Here is a 15,113-nt window from a genome sequence, read left to right as displayed (position 1 = left end):
CTACAAAGTAACTAGTAACTAAAGCTGTCAAATAATTGTACAATATTTGCCTCCGAGATGTAGTGGAGTAGAAGTAAAAGGATAGACAATTGGAAATACTCCAGTAAAGTAAAAGTACCTCAAAATTGTACTTAAGTACAGTACTTGAGTAAATAGTTACTTTGCACCAGCTCAAGGTAAACACTGATTTACACTTAGTTGTACGGCCGAGTATAAATTAGGCATGAAGGACATGGTGCATTTCTTATGGCTTCCAGGACGTGGTGTGATTTTCACTGGAAACCATAACCTCTTTTTTAAGTATTACAATTAGGAGCAGAGTAGAGGCTTTGATGCTTTGTCCGTTTCTCTTCGCAGGTCAAAGGTTCAGGGGAAGGCTGTCTGGTTAGCGCTTTGTTTATTATCAGGTCTTTGTGAGAGCGTAGTGAAAGTGTCTCAGACAGGGTGACACCGGTAAGGTTGCGGTGACGCGTTGGTCACAGGAAGTCTTTGCACTCAGCTGGCTGGAGAGACAGGAAGGCCGGGTCCTCCCAGCCAAGGCAAGCGAGGCTTATCGCTAAAACTTGGCAGCACGCTCACGAAAAGGAAGCACTTTCGCTCGCATACGCACTCATAAATAAACATGCAAGACGCATTTCCTGGCACTGGCGGGACTTCCAGAGACTGGGCGTGGAATGAGCAGAGGCGTACTTCGCTGTTTAGCCATTGTGTGTGTGTGTTTGTTGGGGTGAGGAACCTTTTTAATTGTCTAACTGAGAAAAAGGATTCTTATAAACGCAAATGTCCCAACTTTTTCCCAGAGTCACAGGTGACCTTCTCTCTTAATCAGAGCTGCCCTTGAGATGATTGTTGTTGACATCCTTGTCTGGTCACAGCTTCTTTATTGTTGCTGTTGGGCAGAAATCTCAATATTTTATATGTGTATGTTTTTTCATGAATCAATGCCCTATTTGATAGTTAATTGTGAGACAGTGTTGTGTAAAGATACCAAAAAAGTAGTTTGAAATGTAGTTTCATCTTACATGTTGCAAGAAGAAACATGCACATCCATTACAAACAAGGCAGGTGCTGAGCCTAAGAAAAGCAAACTTTAAAGATAAAGAAAAGAGCAGAACACTGCTCGCACTCCAGTTTAAAAATGATTTATTGCACCCAATGACAGCCCGGGTGATGTTTTGAGCCACACACACTCTGTAGCTGTCTGATGAAGAGCGTGTAGGTCAAACACGTCACTCGGGCACTCATTGGGGGCAATAAATCATTTCTTAAAGTGGAGCCCAGCAGTGTGCAAGCAGCTTCCTTTCTTTCTACCCTATAATTTCTTCAGACGTCAGAATGTCTGTGGGTTTTATAAATATTTAACCAATGACATTTTTTTTGCTTGTGTAATAATTACATTGGATCCAAGGTTTCTGCGCAACAGTGACAATTTTAGATGGCAGAACAGCTCCAGAGAGTTTTATCAGGGGGGAGTCTTGTTCAGGAGGGTGTCCTCAGCTGTGTCGATCATTACCGGGACAATGCTAACAACGTCAGTCCTCGGTCTGTGACCTTCTATAGTTTTTCCTCTGAAAACCCCCGTCATTCTTCCTCTGACGGGCCATTTCCTCAATGTTCCTAAGGGAAAAAAAAGAGCCATTATATACACTTGGCTTTGTTGTTAGAGGCATTAATGTGTTCCTAGTATCGTTCGTTGCATCCTGTAGTTTGTCCTGCCTGTCTCGACAAGAGGATGTACCCACTGTACAAAGCGTGTGTTATGCAATAGAAGTTGACCATTGTGCCTGGTCACTGATGTGTCATTTTAGAACACATAATCTCTCTTTGGAAGATGAATAATTGGCAGTTAAGTGTGAACAGCTCAATGACCCCTATACTCATAGATGGGGCATGTAGACACAAACCTTACTTCCACTTTGAGTGATGCAGACTGTGTGCAGTGACACACTACAGTTTACTACACGCCAACCATCGGCTTTAACTAGCAGGTCGTTAATATTAATGTCTCACACTCTTATTCAATAACAGTTGTCGATTGTGCACACTCGAACTGTGTTCGCTGTGTGAAGGGTATTTGGCAACATTCTTTGTACATTTGACCTGTAGAACAGTGGTTTTCAACCTTTTTCATGTCAAGGACCCCCAAATTGACACTTAGTAGCCCCCCATTTGAAAAGATATGCCAAGGACCCTCACAAAATAAGATTTGTACGGCTCTAGCAGTGATTCTCAACCATTTTAATTTCAAGGACCCCCAGTTTGACATGCATTAGACTACTGACCGCCATTTAATAACCTTTCTATCTCTGGGACCCCAATTTGTATTGAAAAAGCAATGTTAATTTAACTCTGAGGGGTCCATTTGGTTCCATTTGTACACTCTCTGAGTTACAGACCCATAAGGGTCCATTTGGTTCCTAACTATCATTTAGCTGGGGACCACCTGGAATCCCTTCAAGGACCACTGGTGGTCCCCGGACCACTGGTTGAGAGCCACTGCTGTAGAACATTAGTCTACAGGTCAGTGCTTTTGACTCGAAGGCACATTTCATGCCCCGTGTCCACTTCCATTCCCTCTGCCCTTCTGTCCATTCCTCTGTCTCTATCCCTACTATCCCCCACCATCTCCATCTGTCCATCCCCAGCCCTCCTACTGGTGCAGCAGCCCCCGCATGGCTCTGGTCAACGAGAAGGAGGAAGAGGAGGACGCCGAGAAGGCTCTGAAGGGCGAGTTCATCGAGGAGGAGCCAGCTGGACTGGTCTCCGGGGTCAAGATCAAACATCTGGCCAAGGTGAGCGGCATAATGACCACTGAGGCTCACAGGCTCACAGCATGCCCCATTGGTTTTTAATCCCATTATAACAAGGGCACAGATGGAGAATTCTGCCACTAGCCCATTAAGACCGGGAACGCATCTGTGTCATTTTAGATTTCTTTGGCTTTTCAAAAATAGCAGATCTACAAGCTCGTAGCGCGGCACTGCTATTTTTAAAAAATCGTGTTTTTTTTTTTTTTCAAATCTTTGAATATATACATTTTTTAAAGCGATCATTTTTAACTCAAATATTTGATTCTAAGGGGTCCCTGGAACAACATATTTTGAGATAGGGGTCCGCGGCGAAATACATTTTGGGGGTCCTTGACATGAAAAACCTGAGAACCACTGATATAGCAACATAAGTTTACAAAAAAACAGTTAGAATTTAGAAGACATTTGTAGAATATATATTCATAGATTTGCACAAATTTCCAAGATTTTTCAAAAATAGCAGATCTACGAGCTTGTATATCTGCTATTTTTGAAAAGCCAAAGGAATCTAAAAATGACACAGATGCGTTCCCGGTCTTAATGGGTTAAATATATACAGAGGGAGTTTGAAGTGGGTAAATATTAAGCAGCGAGGTTAATCTGCCCTCGGGGGGCCAGTGGTGGTCTCAAAGAAATGTGTTTGTAAATTCCTTTTTTGATTTTGGCCGCCTGTCAGGAATTCACTTTGGGCAACAAGACGCGGCAGGCCGTGCGGGACCTCACGGTGAACATGTTCGAGGGACAGATCACGGTGTTGCTGGGTCACAACGGGGCCGGAAAGACCACCACGCTGTCCATGCTGACAGGTGACCATCTTTTTTTTTGTAATTCAAATGTTTATTTATTTTTCCAAGTGGTACGGAATGTAAACTCAATGGTACAGTGCGGCACAAAACAACAACACAATACAGCCATTCCCAGAAATTAAAAATAAAATACAAAATAAATGCACAGTTTAGGAATCCCAATAAAAAATATTGATTACAGAGAAGTTCTCACAATCTGAGGATATGAATTATAGCTCTGTTCTATCAGGATCAATTTGTTCATTTAAGGTTCATATAAATCCGAAATCTGTCCCATTTCTCTTTCATCTTTCCTTCTCCATTCACTCTACCGCGAACAGTCTTCTCCCGGGTGGTTGAAGCCAGAAGGGGGTGAGGGGCGGGGCTGGGCGGCTGAGATGCTCTCAGCAGCAGGAGGAGCAATGTTCTCACTAAATAAGTGTAGAGGAATATCTTGCGGAGTTTCAATGTTAATATGTAAATATGGCAACTCATTTAGATGTAGGTTTATGGTTTCCCATGGACTATAGCAGTTGCAATTTCTCTTCTTTCATAACATAATCCCCACACCAAGAGTAAAAAAATAAAAAACGTTTCAGTCATTCGGTCCGACTTCACTGTAGCCCATAGTAGCCTTTTCATACGCGATATGTGAAAGTTTATAATATTTAGAGAAATTGAAAAATGTCAAATACAAAAGTAGTCGTAGTAGTGAATATTTATTTTTGTTTCTCATAAGCGTGCATCCGTTGTATTTTTGTTTCTCATCATCCGTTGTCCGTCAACAACACAGCCGTCTGTGCCTCGACGTTTGCGCTCTGTCTCAGCTGCGAACAGTCTTCTGGCTTCAACCACCCGGGAGAAGACTGTTCGCCACTCTACCCAACACATATTCATATGACGTAATCTTAGTCATTTCCTCATTCCACTCTTTAAGCCCAGGTGTTCTAGGGGTCTTCCAATTACGCAGCAGGATTCTGGCAAAGTCCAACTTTTACAATGGTGAATTCGTTGTTAGTTATACCAGGGGCCGCTGCCCTGTCACCTAGTAGACAGAGCCGCGGTTGTAGGGGTAGAGTGAATCCCACCCATTTAAATTCAATAACTTTACACCAGAATGGACCATCTTAAACACTTACTATGCATGTGGGCAAAGTTGAATACACTCTATTTAGAATTGAAGGTGTGTGTGTGTGTGTGTCTGTCTGTCTGTCTGTCTGTCTGTATCGGGGGGGGGGGGGGGGGGTTGGGGGCAGGAAACGGGAAACGAAGAATATTTAAATTGCTCTAACACCTGTTGCTGTAATGTTCTACACCTAGAGCAAGAGTGTCAAAACTGGCAACCATCAAAGGCGTCCAGTCAAGCCCATGGGATGCTTTTGAGAACAAAAGAAAAAAATGGGAGCTGATAGACCACTTAGGAAGACAATAGAAGGTGATAGATGGTGGTTGTTAAAGTTAACTGCTCCACTGTGCGTGACTCTACTCAACTCCTGTTGCAGTGAGTGTGTGTCGCTTACAGGATTAGTATGACAGGTACAGGACAAACTATTACGAGAAATTGCAATTTCACTCTTTTTTCCCTCATTCACACACAATAATGTCATACTAGAAGATTATGTCCTTGTTTTGATTTGTTCATTTTGATTACTTCAACTGTTTCCAGCTTTGGGATGAGAGTGAGACTAAGATTTAAGTAGGATTCTGATTAAGCATTGTGCATTTGGCTATACTAGTCCTTGTGTGTGTGTGTGTGTGTGTGTGTGTGTGTGTGTGTGTGTGTGTGTGTGTGTGTGTGTGTGTGTGTGTGTGTGTGTGTGTGTGTGTGTGTGTGTGTGTGTGTGTGTGTGTGTGTGTGTGTGTGTGTGAGAGAGAGGGAGAGAGAAATTCTCGCTATATCATTTTATAGCAAAATTCATGAGGTTTTATTTTATGGGTATGTCAAGGTGCTTGGCATACATTCTCTCTTTCCTGCAACTGGGTTGAATTACGATGGCCAAAGTGTACAAAAGTGGACTAATGCATGCAATTGCCAAATATATTCTTAATATATTTTCAGTTCAAACTAGCTCACTATCGAATAAATTCCTGACAGTTTTATGTCAGAAAGCGGGGGTGCAAAAGCATAAATTTGAGTTCCGTAATGCAGTACTACGGGAGCAGCTGCCAGTGGTGGAAAAAGTACTCACATTTTTTACTTAAGTAAAAGTATCAATACTGCAGTGTAGAAATACTCTGTTACAAGTGCAAGTAAGGTATTAAAAATGTACTTGAGTAAAAGTACAAAAGTATTGGTATCAAAATGTACAAAAAGTACCAAAAGTAAAAGTACTCATTGTGCAGAATGTCCCATTTCACAAGTTCAAATGTATAAAAAATCTTTTGAAAATAGCAGATCTACAAGTTCACAATGTGTCGCGATGATCTTGTATATCGGCTATTTTCAAATGGCCGAAAAACATATGGAGCTGAAGTGGTTAATGTCTGTTTTGTGATAATAATCGAAATCTACAAAGTAACTATAACTAAAGCTGCCAAATAATTGTAGTGGAGTAAAAGTACAACATTTGCCTCTGAGATGCAGTGGAGTAGAAGTAAAAGTATCGAAAATGGGAAATGCTCCAGTAAAACTCAAAATTCCTCAAAAGTGTACTCGGGTACAGTACTTAAGTAAATGTACTTTACGTCACTGGCAGCGGCAGAGTGCTGACTTTGCTCAACCTGCTCAGTCATCGGTGGTTGAGGTCATTTAATAGCGCCAGCAGGATGCTGTAATTCCTTTCCTGTGATGTGTGTGTGTGTGTGTGTGTGTGTGTGTGTGTGTGTGTGTGTGTGTGTCCTCGTTGCCCAGGTCTGTTCCCACCCACCAGTGGGCGGGCCTACATCAACGGTTATGACATCTGCCAGGATATGGCGCTGATCCGCCGCAGTCTGGGCCTCTGTCCTCAACACGACGTGCTGTTTGACAACCTGACGGTCAGGGAGCACCTGCTCTTTTATGCACAGGTACACCCCCACACACGCACGCACGCACGCACGCACGCACGCACGCACGCACGCACGCACGCACGCACGCACGCACGCACGCACGCACACTACACTAGTTTGATTTCTTTGTCTCTTTGTCTTCCCATGGGTTCATTTTGACAAAAAGCATTGCTTTATACTACTTAACCCAGTGCTTCTCAAACTTTTTCATGCCAGGGACCCCCAAATTGACACTTGTTAGCCCACGGACCCCCATTTGAAAATATAAGCCAGGAACCCCCATAAGAAAAGATTTTTTACGGCTCTAGCATTGATTCTCAACCATTTTAATTTCAAGGACCCCCAGTTTAACATGCATTAGAGGCTACGGACCCCCATTTAATGGCATTTATATCTCTGGGACCCCAATTCATATTGTAAAATCAATGTTAATTTAACTCTGAGAGTGTACAAATGGAACCAAATGGGCCCGTTAGGGTCCATTTGGTTCCATTTGTACACTCTCAGAGTTACAGACCCATAAGGGTCCATTTGGTCCCTGTCCATCATTTAGCTGGGGACCCCCTGGAACCCCCTCAAGTACCCCTGGGGGTCCTCGGACCCCACTTTGAGAACCAATGACTTAACCCATTCAATCCGGGAAAGCATCTCTGTCCTTTTTAGATTTCTTTGGCTATTCAAAAAAAAGCAGATATACAAGCTCATAGCGCGGCACCGAGTGCCGCGCTATGAGCTTGTAGATCTGCTATTTTTTTGAGAAATTGTGAAAATATTTGCAAATCTTTGAAAGCGAACATTTGTAAAATATTTTTTTCCCAGGGACCCCCACGAAGCAAAGATTTGAGTCACAAATGTTCGCTTTAAAAATATATATATTCAAAGATTTGCACACACTTTCAAGATTTTTCAAAAAAATTGCATATCTACAAGCTCATAGCGGGACTTCTCCCTCTCTTCCTCTCTGTGTGTGTGTGTGTGTGTGTGTGTGCGTGTGCGTGCGTGTGCGTGTGTGTGCGCAGCTGAAAGGCTTCCCCAGAGACCAGATCCCGGCTGAAGTGGACCGCATCATCCGCATCCTGAACCTGGAGGACAAGCGTCACTCCCGCTCCAAGACCCTCTCTGGTGGCATGAAGAGAAAGCTGTCTATCGGCATCGCCCTCACCGGAGACTCCAAGGTTTGAAACATATTGGTGTTAGTAGTATATATCGTCTCTGTCGAGGGGGGGGGGAAACCTCATATGTCCAAAACTGTTACTTTTCGGGATCCCACGATTTTGTAACCCTTTTTTCACCCGGTGCCAAGTATAGCGACCAGGAGTTTGCACACTTATGTGTGACGCTGTAGTATGATCAAGTAGGGCATTCATTCACGAATAAACACAAAAAGTTAGAATATGGAGGTAAGAGGTTTCTGCCCGACAACAACGATATGTATCGTATTTTTGAGAACAGAGTCAGAGTTTAAAAATAAATAAAAATGTCCCTCTTTGTGTAAATCTTCTAACATTTCAGTTCTGTCTGTCTGTCTGTCTGATCCAATGTTCAGGTGGTGATGCTGGACGAGCCCACGTCGGGCATGGACCCCTCGGCGCGGCGCGCCACCTGGGACCTGCTGCAGGGCGAGAAGCGCGGCCGCACCATCGTGCTCACCACGCACTTCATGGACGAGGCCGACCTGCTGGGCGACCGCATCGCCATCATGGCGGGGGGAGAGCTGCAGTGCTGCGGCTCGCCGCTCTTCCTCAAGAACAAATACGGTGAGGAGCGCGCCGATGGAGAGCCAAGACGGGAGACGGAAGCTGGGGGACGAGAAGAGGGACATTTAAGACCTGAGGCCGCAGACACCCATCTCAAAATATTTTGTTCTAGGGACCCCCCAGAAGAAAAGCACACATTTTCAAGATTTTTCAAAAATAGCAGATCTACAAGCTCATAGCGCGGCACTCGGTGCCGCGCTATGAGCTTGTAGATCTGCTATTTTTGAATAGCCAAAGAAATCTAAAAAATGACACAGATGCGTTCCCGGTCTGTATGGGTTAAGACGATTTCTGTGCCATTTGTATTGGTTTATACAGATAGGATTGAGCAGTGGTTCTCAAATGTTTTCCTGTCAAGGACCCCCAAATTGATATTTATTATGCTGCAACTGAAAATATTTTGTGCCAGGGACCCCCGAAAGAGAGGATTTGGTTTAAAACATTTCTAAATTATTCCAAGATTTTTTTCAAAAATAGCAGATCTACACTACAACTCTCGTGTTGAGGTTGTAGATTGGCTTTTTTGAAGTATAAAATAGGGTTAAAGTGGTTAGACTGATTTAGGTGCTTTATGAACTAATTTAGCTTGGGACCACCTGGAACCCCTTCATGGACCCCTGGGGTCCCCAGACCTCACTTTGAGAACCACTGGGATAGCAGAGAGCAAAGTATGGTTGACAGGCTCCCAGTTTAGATACCGGTAGATGGATACCTTTTCTATTGATCCCGCGCGGGCAGCAAAGCAGTTAGAGTTACAAAGTTACAGATACCGAGTAAGGAAAGTACTGGAAAGTCCTCTTGTTGGTTTCAAACTCAGAACTTTTCAGTCAATGTTGTTGGTGTGAGTCACCGAAGCACTCGATAGTGGATGGTGATAGCTTAAAGCCTTACACCATAATGATGGTCTTCCAGAAACAGTAGGGGTTCAGTGTGAGAGAGCTTTATGTCAGGGAATTGGATAGTTTTTTTTAAGGGATCACTCAAGACCCTCGACACTGATACTGCTGCTGTTGTCTGCTAACGATCGGCTTGGTCTGTTATGGCCTGAAGGTTTTGCAGGAAGATGGGACACAAACGCACACACACACACACACACACACACACACACACACACACACACACACACACACACACACACACACACACACAGACAGAGTGTGTAATAGTCGAAAGATGTGGAAAATGTGAAAGTGCTGTAATTCCTCCAAATCCCCCATCATCAGGTGCTGGGTACCACATGGTCATCGTGAAGGACGCTCTTTGTAACGTGTCTGAGATCACCCGCCTGGTCCACATGTACGTTCCTAACGCCACGCTGGAGAGCAGCGCCGGGGCAGAGCTCTCCTACATCCTGCCCAAGGAGAGCACCCACAGGTGAGACTCTCCCCCAGCCTGCGGCTGTATCATGACGTATGCATGTACTCGACAGTTACGTTACAATTTAGGCATTTAGCAGACGCTCGCATCCAGAACGCCTTGCAAGTCTGGAGGAATGCAATGTCCAATTTAGGCATTTAGCAGACGCTCTTATCCAGAGCGACTTACAATAAGAGAGGCAGTGTAGTGCCTCAGTAAACCTCACAGGGACACCAATAACATAGCGTCAGTCTAAACAATATACTATCAAAATAATAATTCTGTCAGGGTAACTCAGAAATAGAAAAAGACAAATCATGAAGGATAAGATATATTTATTGAATATAAAATGAGCAATATATTTATTATGGTTTGGCGATGAATTGGATCTGCTTTTAGGTACTCTGATAAAGCGCATTTCCCAACCATAGGGACTCAGAATCCCCAGTACATAAACAGCAGATCCAAAAACAACAGGTGGTAGCATGGGGTGGTGGAGGGTGAGCAGCAATTTAGCACAGCAATGAATGAATGACAGCAGCACAGCAACAATGTGCAGCTAAAGCAAGCAGGATGAGAAGTGCAACCTTCCAGCTTAAGTAGAGCGGTCTGAGAATGAAATGAGTGTGAGTGGATGAGTGTATGAGCACGTGAAGCTGATGCGGTCCTATAGTAGGCCACCACACAGCACTGTCAGTTCCCTGACAGAACTTGCTCTGCGCATGTCTGTGACAGGCGCGACGCTCATTCTATACATGGAAAACTATGGAAGAAAACATTTTAATAAGAAGTTTGATACAAGGCCTGCTTCTCAGTTGTCTTTGGATGACTCTGGACGACTGGGTCTTTGGAGAGGGCAGTAGCTGGCCCAAACCAGACTATCTACTCTACTGTATATAAATAACTTGACTAGCATCTTTTTACGCTTCGTTGTCCTAGAATCAGTTCCAGAAAGACATTAAAGTGGAGCACTTAATCCCTTTGGGTGATTTGTAAGATGCAACTTCAGACATTAAAAACTGAGGTCTGCAGGTGTTGTTCTTCAGTTTGCTAAATGTGTTGACTGTCATCAAAGTCATGACTCTGATGAAGAAAAGTTAGTTTCTTTTTGTTAAACGTGTAATTTGTATTTGATTGTATTTCATGTTGTAAGCCCTACTTGTTCCTTCCTTTGAGCAGGGCCCCCTTGTAAAAAAAGAGAACTTTAACAGTGGGAAAAATAAATACAATAAGGAATAAATATAAATAACATAACTAGCATCTATCAAAATAACATAGCTAGCATCTATGTGAATAACATAGCTAGCATTCATCTAAATAACATAAACGACCATGTATCTCAACTATCTAAATCATAAGCAAACAATAAGTGCAGTTAAAAAGGTAATAAGTAAGTGTTAGGCGAGGAGGCGAGTCGGTCTGCGGAGGAAGATTGGAGGTCCTTGCAGCCCAATGACATTAACCCATTTAGACCGGGAAAGAATCTGTGTCATTTTAAGATTTCTTTGGCTATTCAAAAATAGCAGATATACAAGCTTGTATGAGCTTGTAGATCTGCTATTTTTCAACATGTGCAAATCTTTGAATATATATATTTTTTTTTAAGCAAACATTTTTAACTCAAATCTTTGCTTCTGGGGGGTCCTTGGAACAATATATTTTGAGATGGGGGTCCGTGGCCAAATACATATAATTTTGGGGGTCCTTGACATGAAAAAGTTTGAGAACCACTGATTATAGCAATGTAAGCTTTTTCCAAAAACTGTTTGTGGACATTTGTAGAATCCCCAGAAGCAAAGATTTGAGTTACAAATGTTGGCTTTAAAGGACAACTTTAGTTTTTTACAACCAAGGGTTATAGTTTAGCTTGTAATTAAAGTAAATAAAAGATCAGTGTTATTTTTTTTTCATTTACTGCTTTCTACAGTTTTGGCAATTTTTGCGATATTTTTTACAGTGGGCGGGGGCATTCTGTCCGGTGGCTAAATATGCCTTTTTTAGACATTAAAAAAGGTCCTGTGGTCTTTGATGGCCAGATGTGAGTTATAGGGGGCTAGAAGAGCTACTGTAAATAATAATAAAGAAAACACCAGGTTATTGTGTAAAAAAATACATATTTAGCCACCGGACAGAATGCCCCCGCCCACCGTAAAAAAGATTGCGAAAATTGCTAAAACTATAGAAAGCAGTACATTTAAAAAAATGTACACTCATATTTTATTTACTTTAATTACAATCTAAAATATAAACCTTGGTTGTAAAAAACTAAAGTTGTCCTTTAAAGAAATATATATACCGGTATTCAAAGATTTGCACACATTTTCACGATTTTCCCAAAAATAGCCAAAGAAATCTTAAAAATGACACGAGATGCGTCCCCGGTCTTAAAGGGTTAATTAATGACACCATTACACTCCGTTCTGGACCGCGGATCACCTACGCACAGAGCGGGTGGACAGATGTGTGGTGGTGGGGAACAGGTGTGTGTCAGTGGAGGACATGCTAGCTGAGGACAGCAGAGTGTTCCATTTTGAAACGTGTCTCATTAACACCTCTCAGTGGCCCAGTATGTGCTAAACCTGGCGAGAGGCCGGAGACAGATATCTTGTACAGTACATGAAAAAAACACCAGTCACCCCGCTGTTACTGCAGCGCTGAAATCAATGCTTCTATTCCTATTCTATTCCATCACGTCTTTCTTTCTCTCTATCTCTCTCTAGACAAAATTTCATGTTCTTGGTTGGCCATTCTTTTGTCTTCTCCTCACTTTGTTTTTCGGACACTTCTTTCTACACATTGGTGTTGAAAATGTTTGTCGACTACCTTTTTTTCACTGACGAAAACTAAATAAAAACTAAGCTACGATGACTAAAACCGAGACTAAATATATTGACGATTTCGTCGACAAATAAAAACTAGACTAAAATGTTAGTGAGGGACGAGTGGAGAAGAGATCCAGTAGAACTAAAAGACAAGTCATTTTATGTTTGGTTGCACTCGGGTGTTGCACTCTGAAAATAGCAGATCTACAACGTTGTGAGCTTGTAGATCGGCTATTTTCAGCATGCAACCAGGTGTAAAATCAGGCATTACGACGCCATCAAGTCCCGCCAAAATATATTGTAGTCGACTAAATCAACTGTAGATTTAGTTGACTAAAATCTTATGATATTTAGTCAACTAAAACTAGACTAACAGTGAAACATTTCAGATGACTAAAATATGACTAAAACTAAATGGAATTTTAGTCAAAAGACTGACTAAAACTAAATCAAAATGTGCTGTCAAAATCAACACTGCTACACATGTATCTCACCGTTGTTTAAGTTTCCGTTTTGTCTTTCAGCCTATCTCATTTGAGACTCATTGCTGTCAATATGGTTTGATTTAAGCCCACTTTTCCAAAATGTCACAGATGTCAAATATTTTTCATCCTGATTTATAACACAAATGTTGTTGACATTTTGCCACTCTGCGTCTGAAGGCACTATTGAGCGATCCATTTAAAATCTCAGTGGGATATGTTCCGCAGTCTCTGTTTTTCTTTTCTTTTTTTGAATGACCGTGTTGTGTTGTTTCGTTCTCAGGTTTGAATTGCTGTTTGCTGAGCTGGAGATGAACAGGGAGGAGTTGGGCATCGCCAGCTATGGAGCGTCAGTAACCACCATGGAGGAAGTCTTCCTCAGGTATTGGCGCAGTTTGGATGCCATGTCAAAGGAAAGGGTCATGTTTGGAGTGGTGGACATGGTCAGTCTCTTATTGTGAATCTATCTACATTCTACATGCTCACAATGCATCGCGGTGTGAGCTTGTAGATCTGCTATTTTCACTATTTCCTGAAGGTTTTTTACATTTATGGAATAAAGAAATAAATACATTCTGAACTTTTTTTTAAACGGTTTAACTTTAAGTCCTGAAAAATGTTATTATTATAATTTTTTTAAATCTTTGAAATAATGATTATTTTTGTTTTGTTTATTTTTTTGTTGTTGTTGTAGGAAACATGAAAAAATGAATATTTGCTCACAAAAATGTGTCCCGACCCAGTGTTTGGGAGACACTGTTTTACACCATATTGGTTCTCTGGTACCCACCACCACTTTCTCATTGTTAGCTGCCATGCTAGACAAATAGATACATTTTCTTAAGTTCACTTGCACTCATGCAGAAAGGACAAAACATTGTCTTGTATAGGAAATGACTTTGACTAGAGAGAGAAAAGAATGTTCCATGATATAAACAGGGAAACCGAGAGGTGTGCATAGCTGATCGTTGAGCCACACCGCCATCTGGTGGACAACAGCTGATGGTTGATGAGTCATCTATCCCGATGACTTCTATCATATAAGACATAATAGCCATGGCATGGAATTAAAAACTAGAAAAATACTGGAGCTCAGATTAGTATTAATTATATAATTGAAAGCACATATTCTCTGTGCTTCCCCTTTTCCCCCTTGTTTTTCTTTTAATTGGTTTTCTGTTATTGGTTTTCATGCAGCTCATCATTGTGAGCTGCTGCCTTTCATCTTGAGTGTGATAATGAGTCCTAATAAGACGTATGGCTTGGCTTCATTGATTAGAGACCCAAAAATAAGTACCCCAGCATCATTTAGCCTGGGAGATGCACTGAAAGAGATGGACAGAGATGTTGAGGAGAATGAACAGAGACTTACTAGCATTGCTCAATTTGGCGAACATCTCTCACACAGTAGAGCTTTTCAAATCCTGGTACACAGGAAAATGAGAGGATCAGAGAGTCAATTGTGCTTTGTAGTAATGTGTGGTTCTTAAATACATGCACAGAAAAGGCATGATTGCAGGGACACTGCCTCAATACTGTGTGGAATTAGAAATGAGAGGAACATCTTATCTATTTATGAAGCACCATTCATACACATCACTCAATGACGAATAATAGACAGGGTAAGACGTGATTAAACAAAGATGCAAGAAAATAAACAATAAAGTCAAAATATATAAAATATAAAATTATGATAATGACAAACACAATAAAACATCCCTATGCTCTGATGAAGGCTCTGGCCTCTGGCTCTGGTTAGCAGCCAATTGTTGCAAAATAGAATTAATGTGCATCTGAGCCAAAGCTTTACATTTTATTTTGGAGTGCTGTCATATCCAGTCTTTTTTTTTAGCGGCGCTGGCGCCGCTGCTCTATACCTGGCTTTTCCGTCAACGTTCTGATTGGTCAGGTCTGTCAACGTTCTGATTGGTCAGGCCCGCCAAGGTTCTGATTGGTCAGGTCCGTCAACGTTCTGATTGGTCAGGCCCGTCGAGGTTCTGATTGGTCAGGTCCGTCAACGTTCTGATTGGTCACACACGTCAACGCTCTGATTGGTCAAGCTTCACGTGACACGTGGCTATAAACACATATCGATGACAAAATGTATCAAAGG

General features: G+C 42.0%; 1 protein-coding gene across 2 annotated transcripts in view; it reads left to right on the top strand.

The window, feature by feature from the left end:
• Positions 1 to 15,113, top strand: part of abca3b (ATP-binding cassette, sub-family A (ABC1), member 3b) — a 65,212-nt gene that overhangs the window by 26,731 nt on the left and 23,368 nt on the right. For both annotated transcript variants that reach the window (XM_084072219.1, XM_084072220.1), the window contains exons 11-17: positions 2,646 to 2,792; positions 3,487 to 3,616; positions 6,447 to 6,601; positions 7,603 to 7,758; positions 8,130 to 8,340; positions 9,564 to 9,714; positions 13,284 to 13,382. In XM_084072219.1, coding sequence (XP_083928345.1) covers positions 2,646 to 2,792; positions 3,487 to 3,616; positions 6,447 to 6,601; positions 7,603 to 7,758; positions 8,130 to 8,340; positions 9,564 to 9,714; positions 13,284 to 13,382 — 1,049 coding nt within the window. The remainder of the gene's footprint in view (positions 1 to 2,645; positions 2,793 to 3,486; positions 3,617 to 6,446; positions 6,602 to 7,602; positions 7,759 to 8,129; positions 8,341 to 9,563; positions 9,715 to 13,283; positions 13,383 to 15,113) is intronic.

This window comes from Gymnoscopelus microlampas (genome assembly GCF_963454915.1).
Source record: "Gymnoscopelus microlampas genome assembly, chromosome: 11".
NCBI lineage: Eukaryota > Metazoa > Chordata > Actinopteri > Myctophiformes > Myctophidae > Gymnoscopelus > Gymnoscopelus microlampas.
Note: the sequence above shows the minus strand (reverse complement) of the source record. Positions and strands in the feature narration are given on the sequence as shown.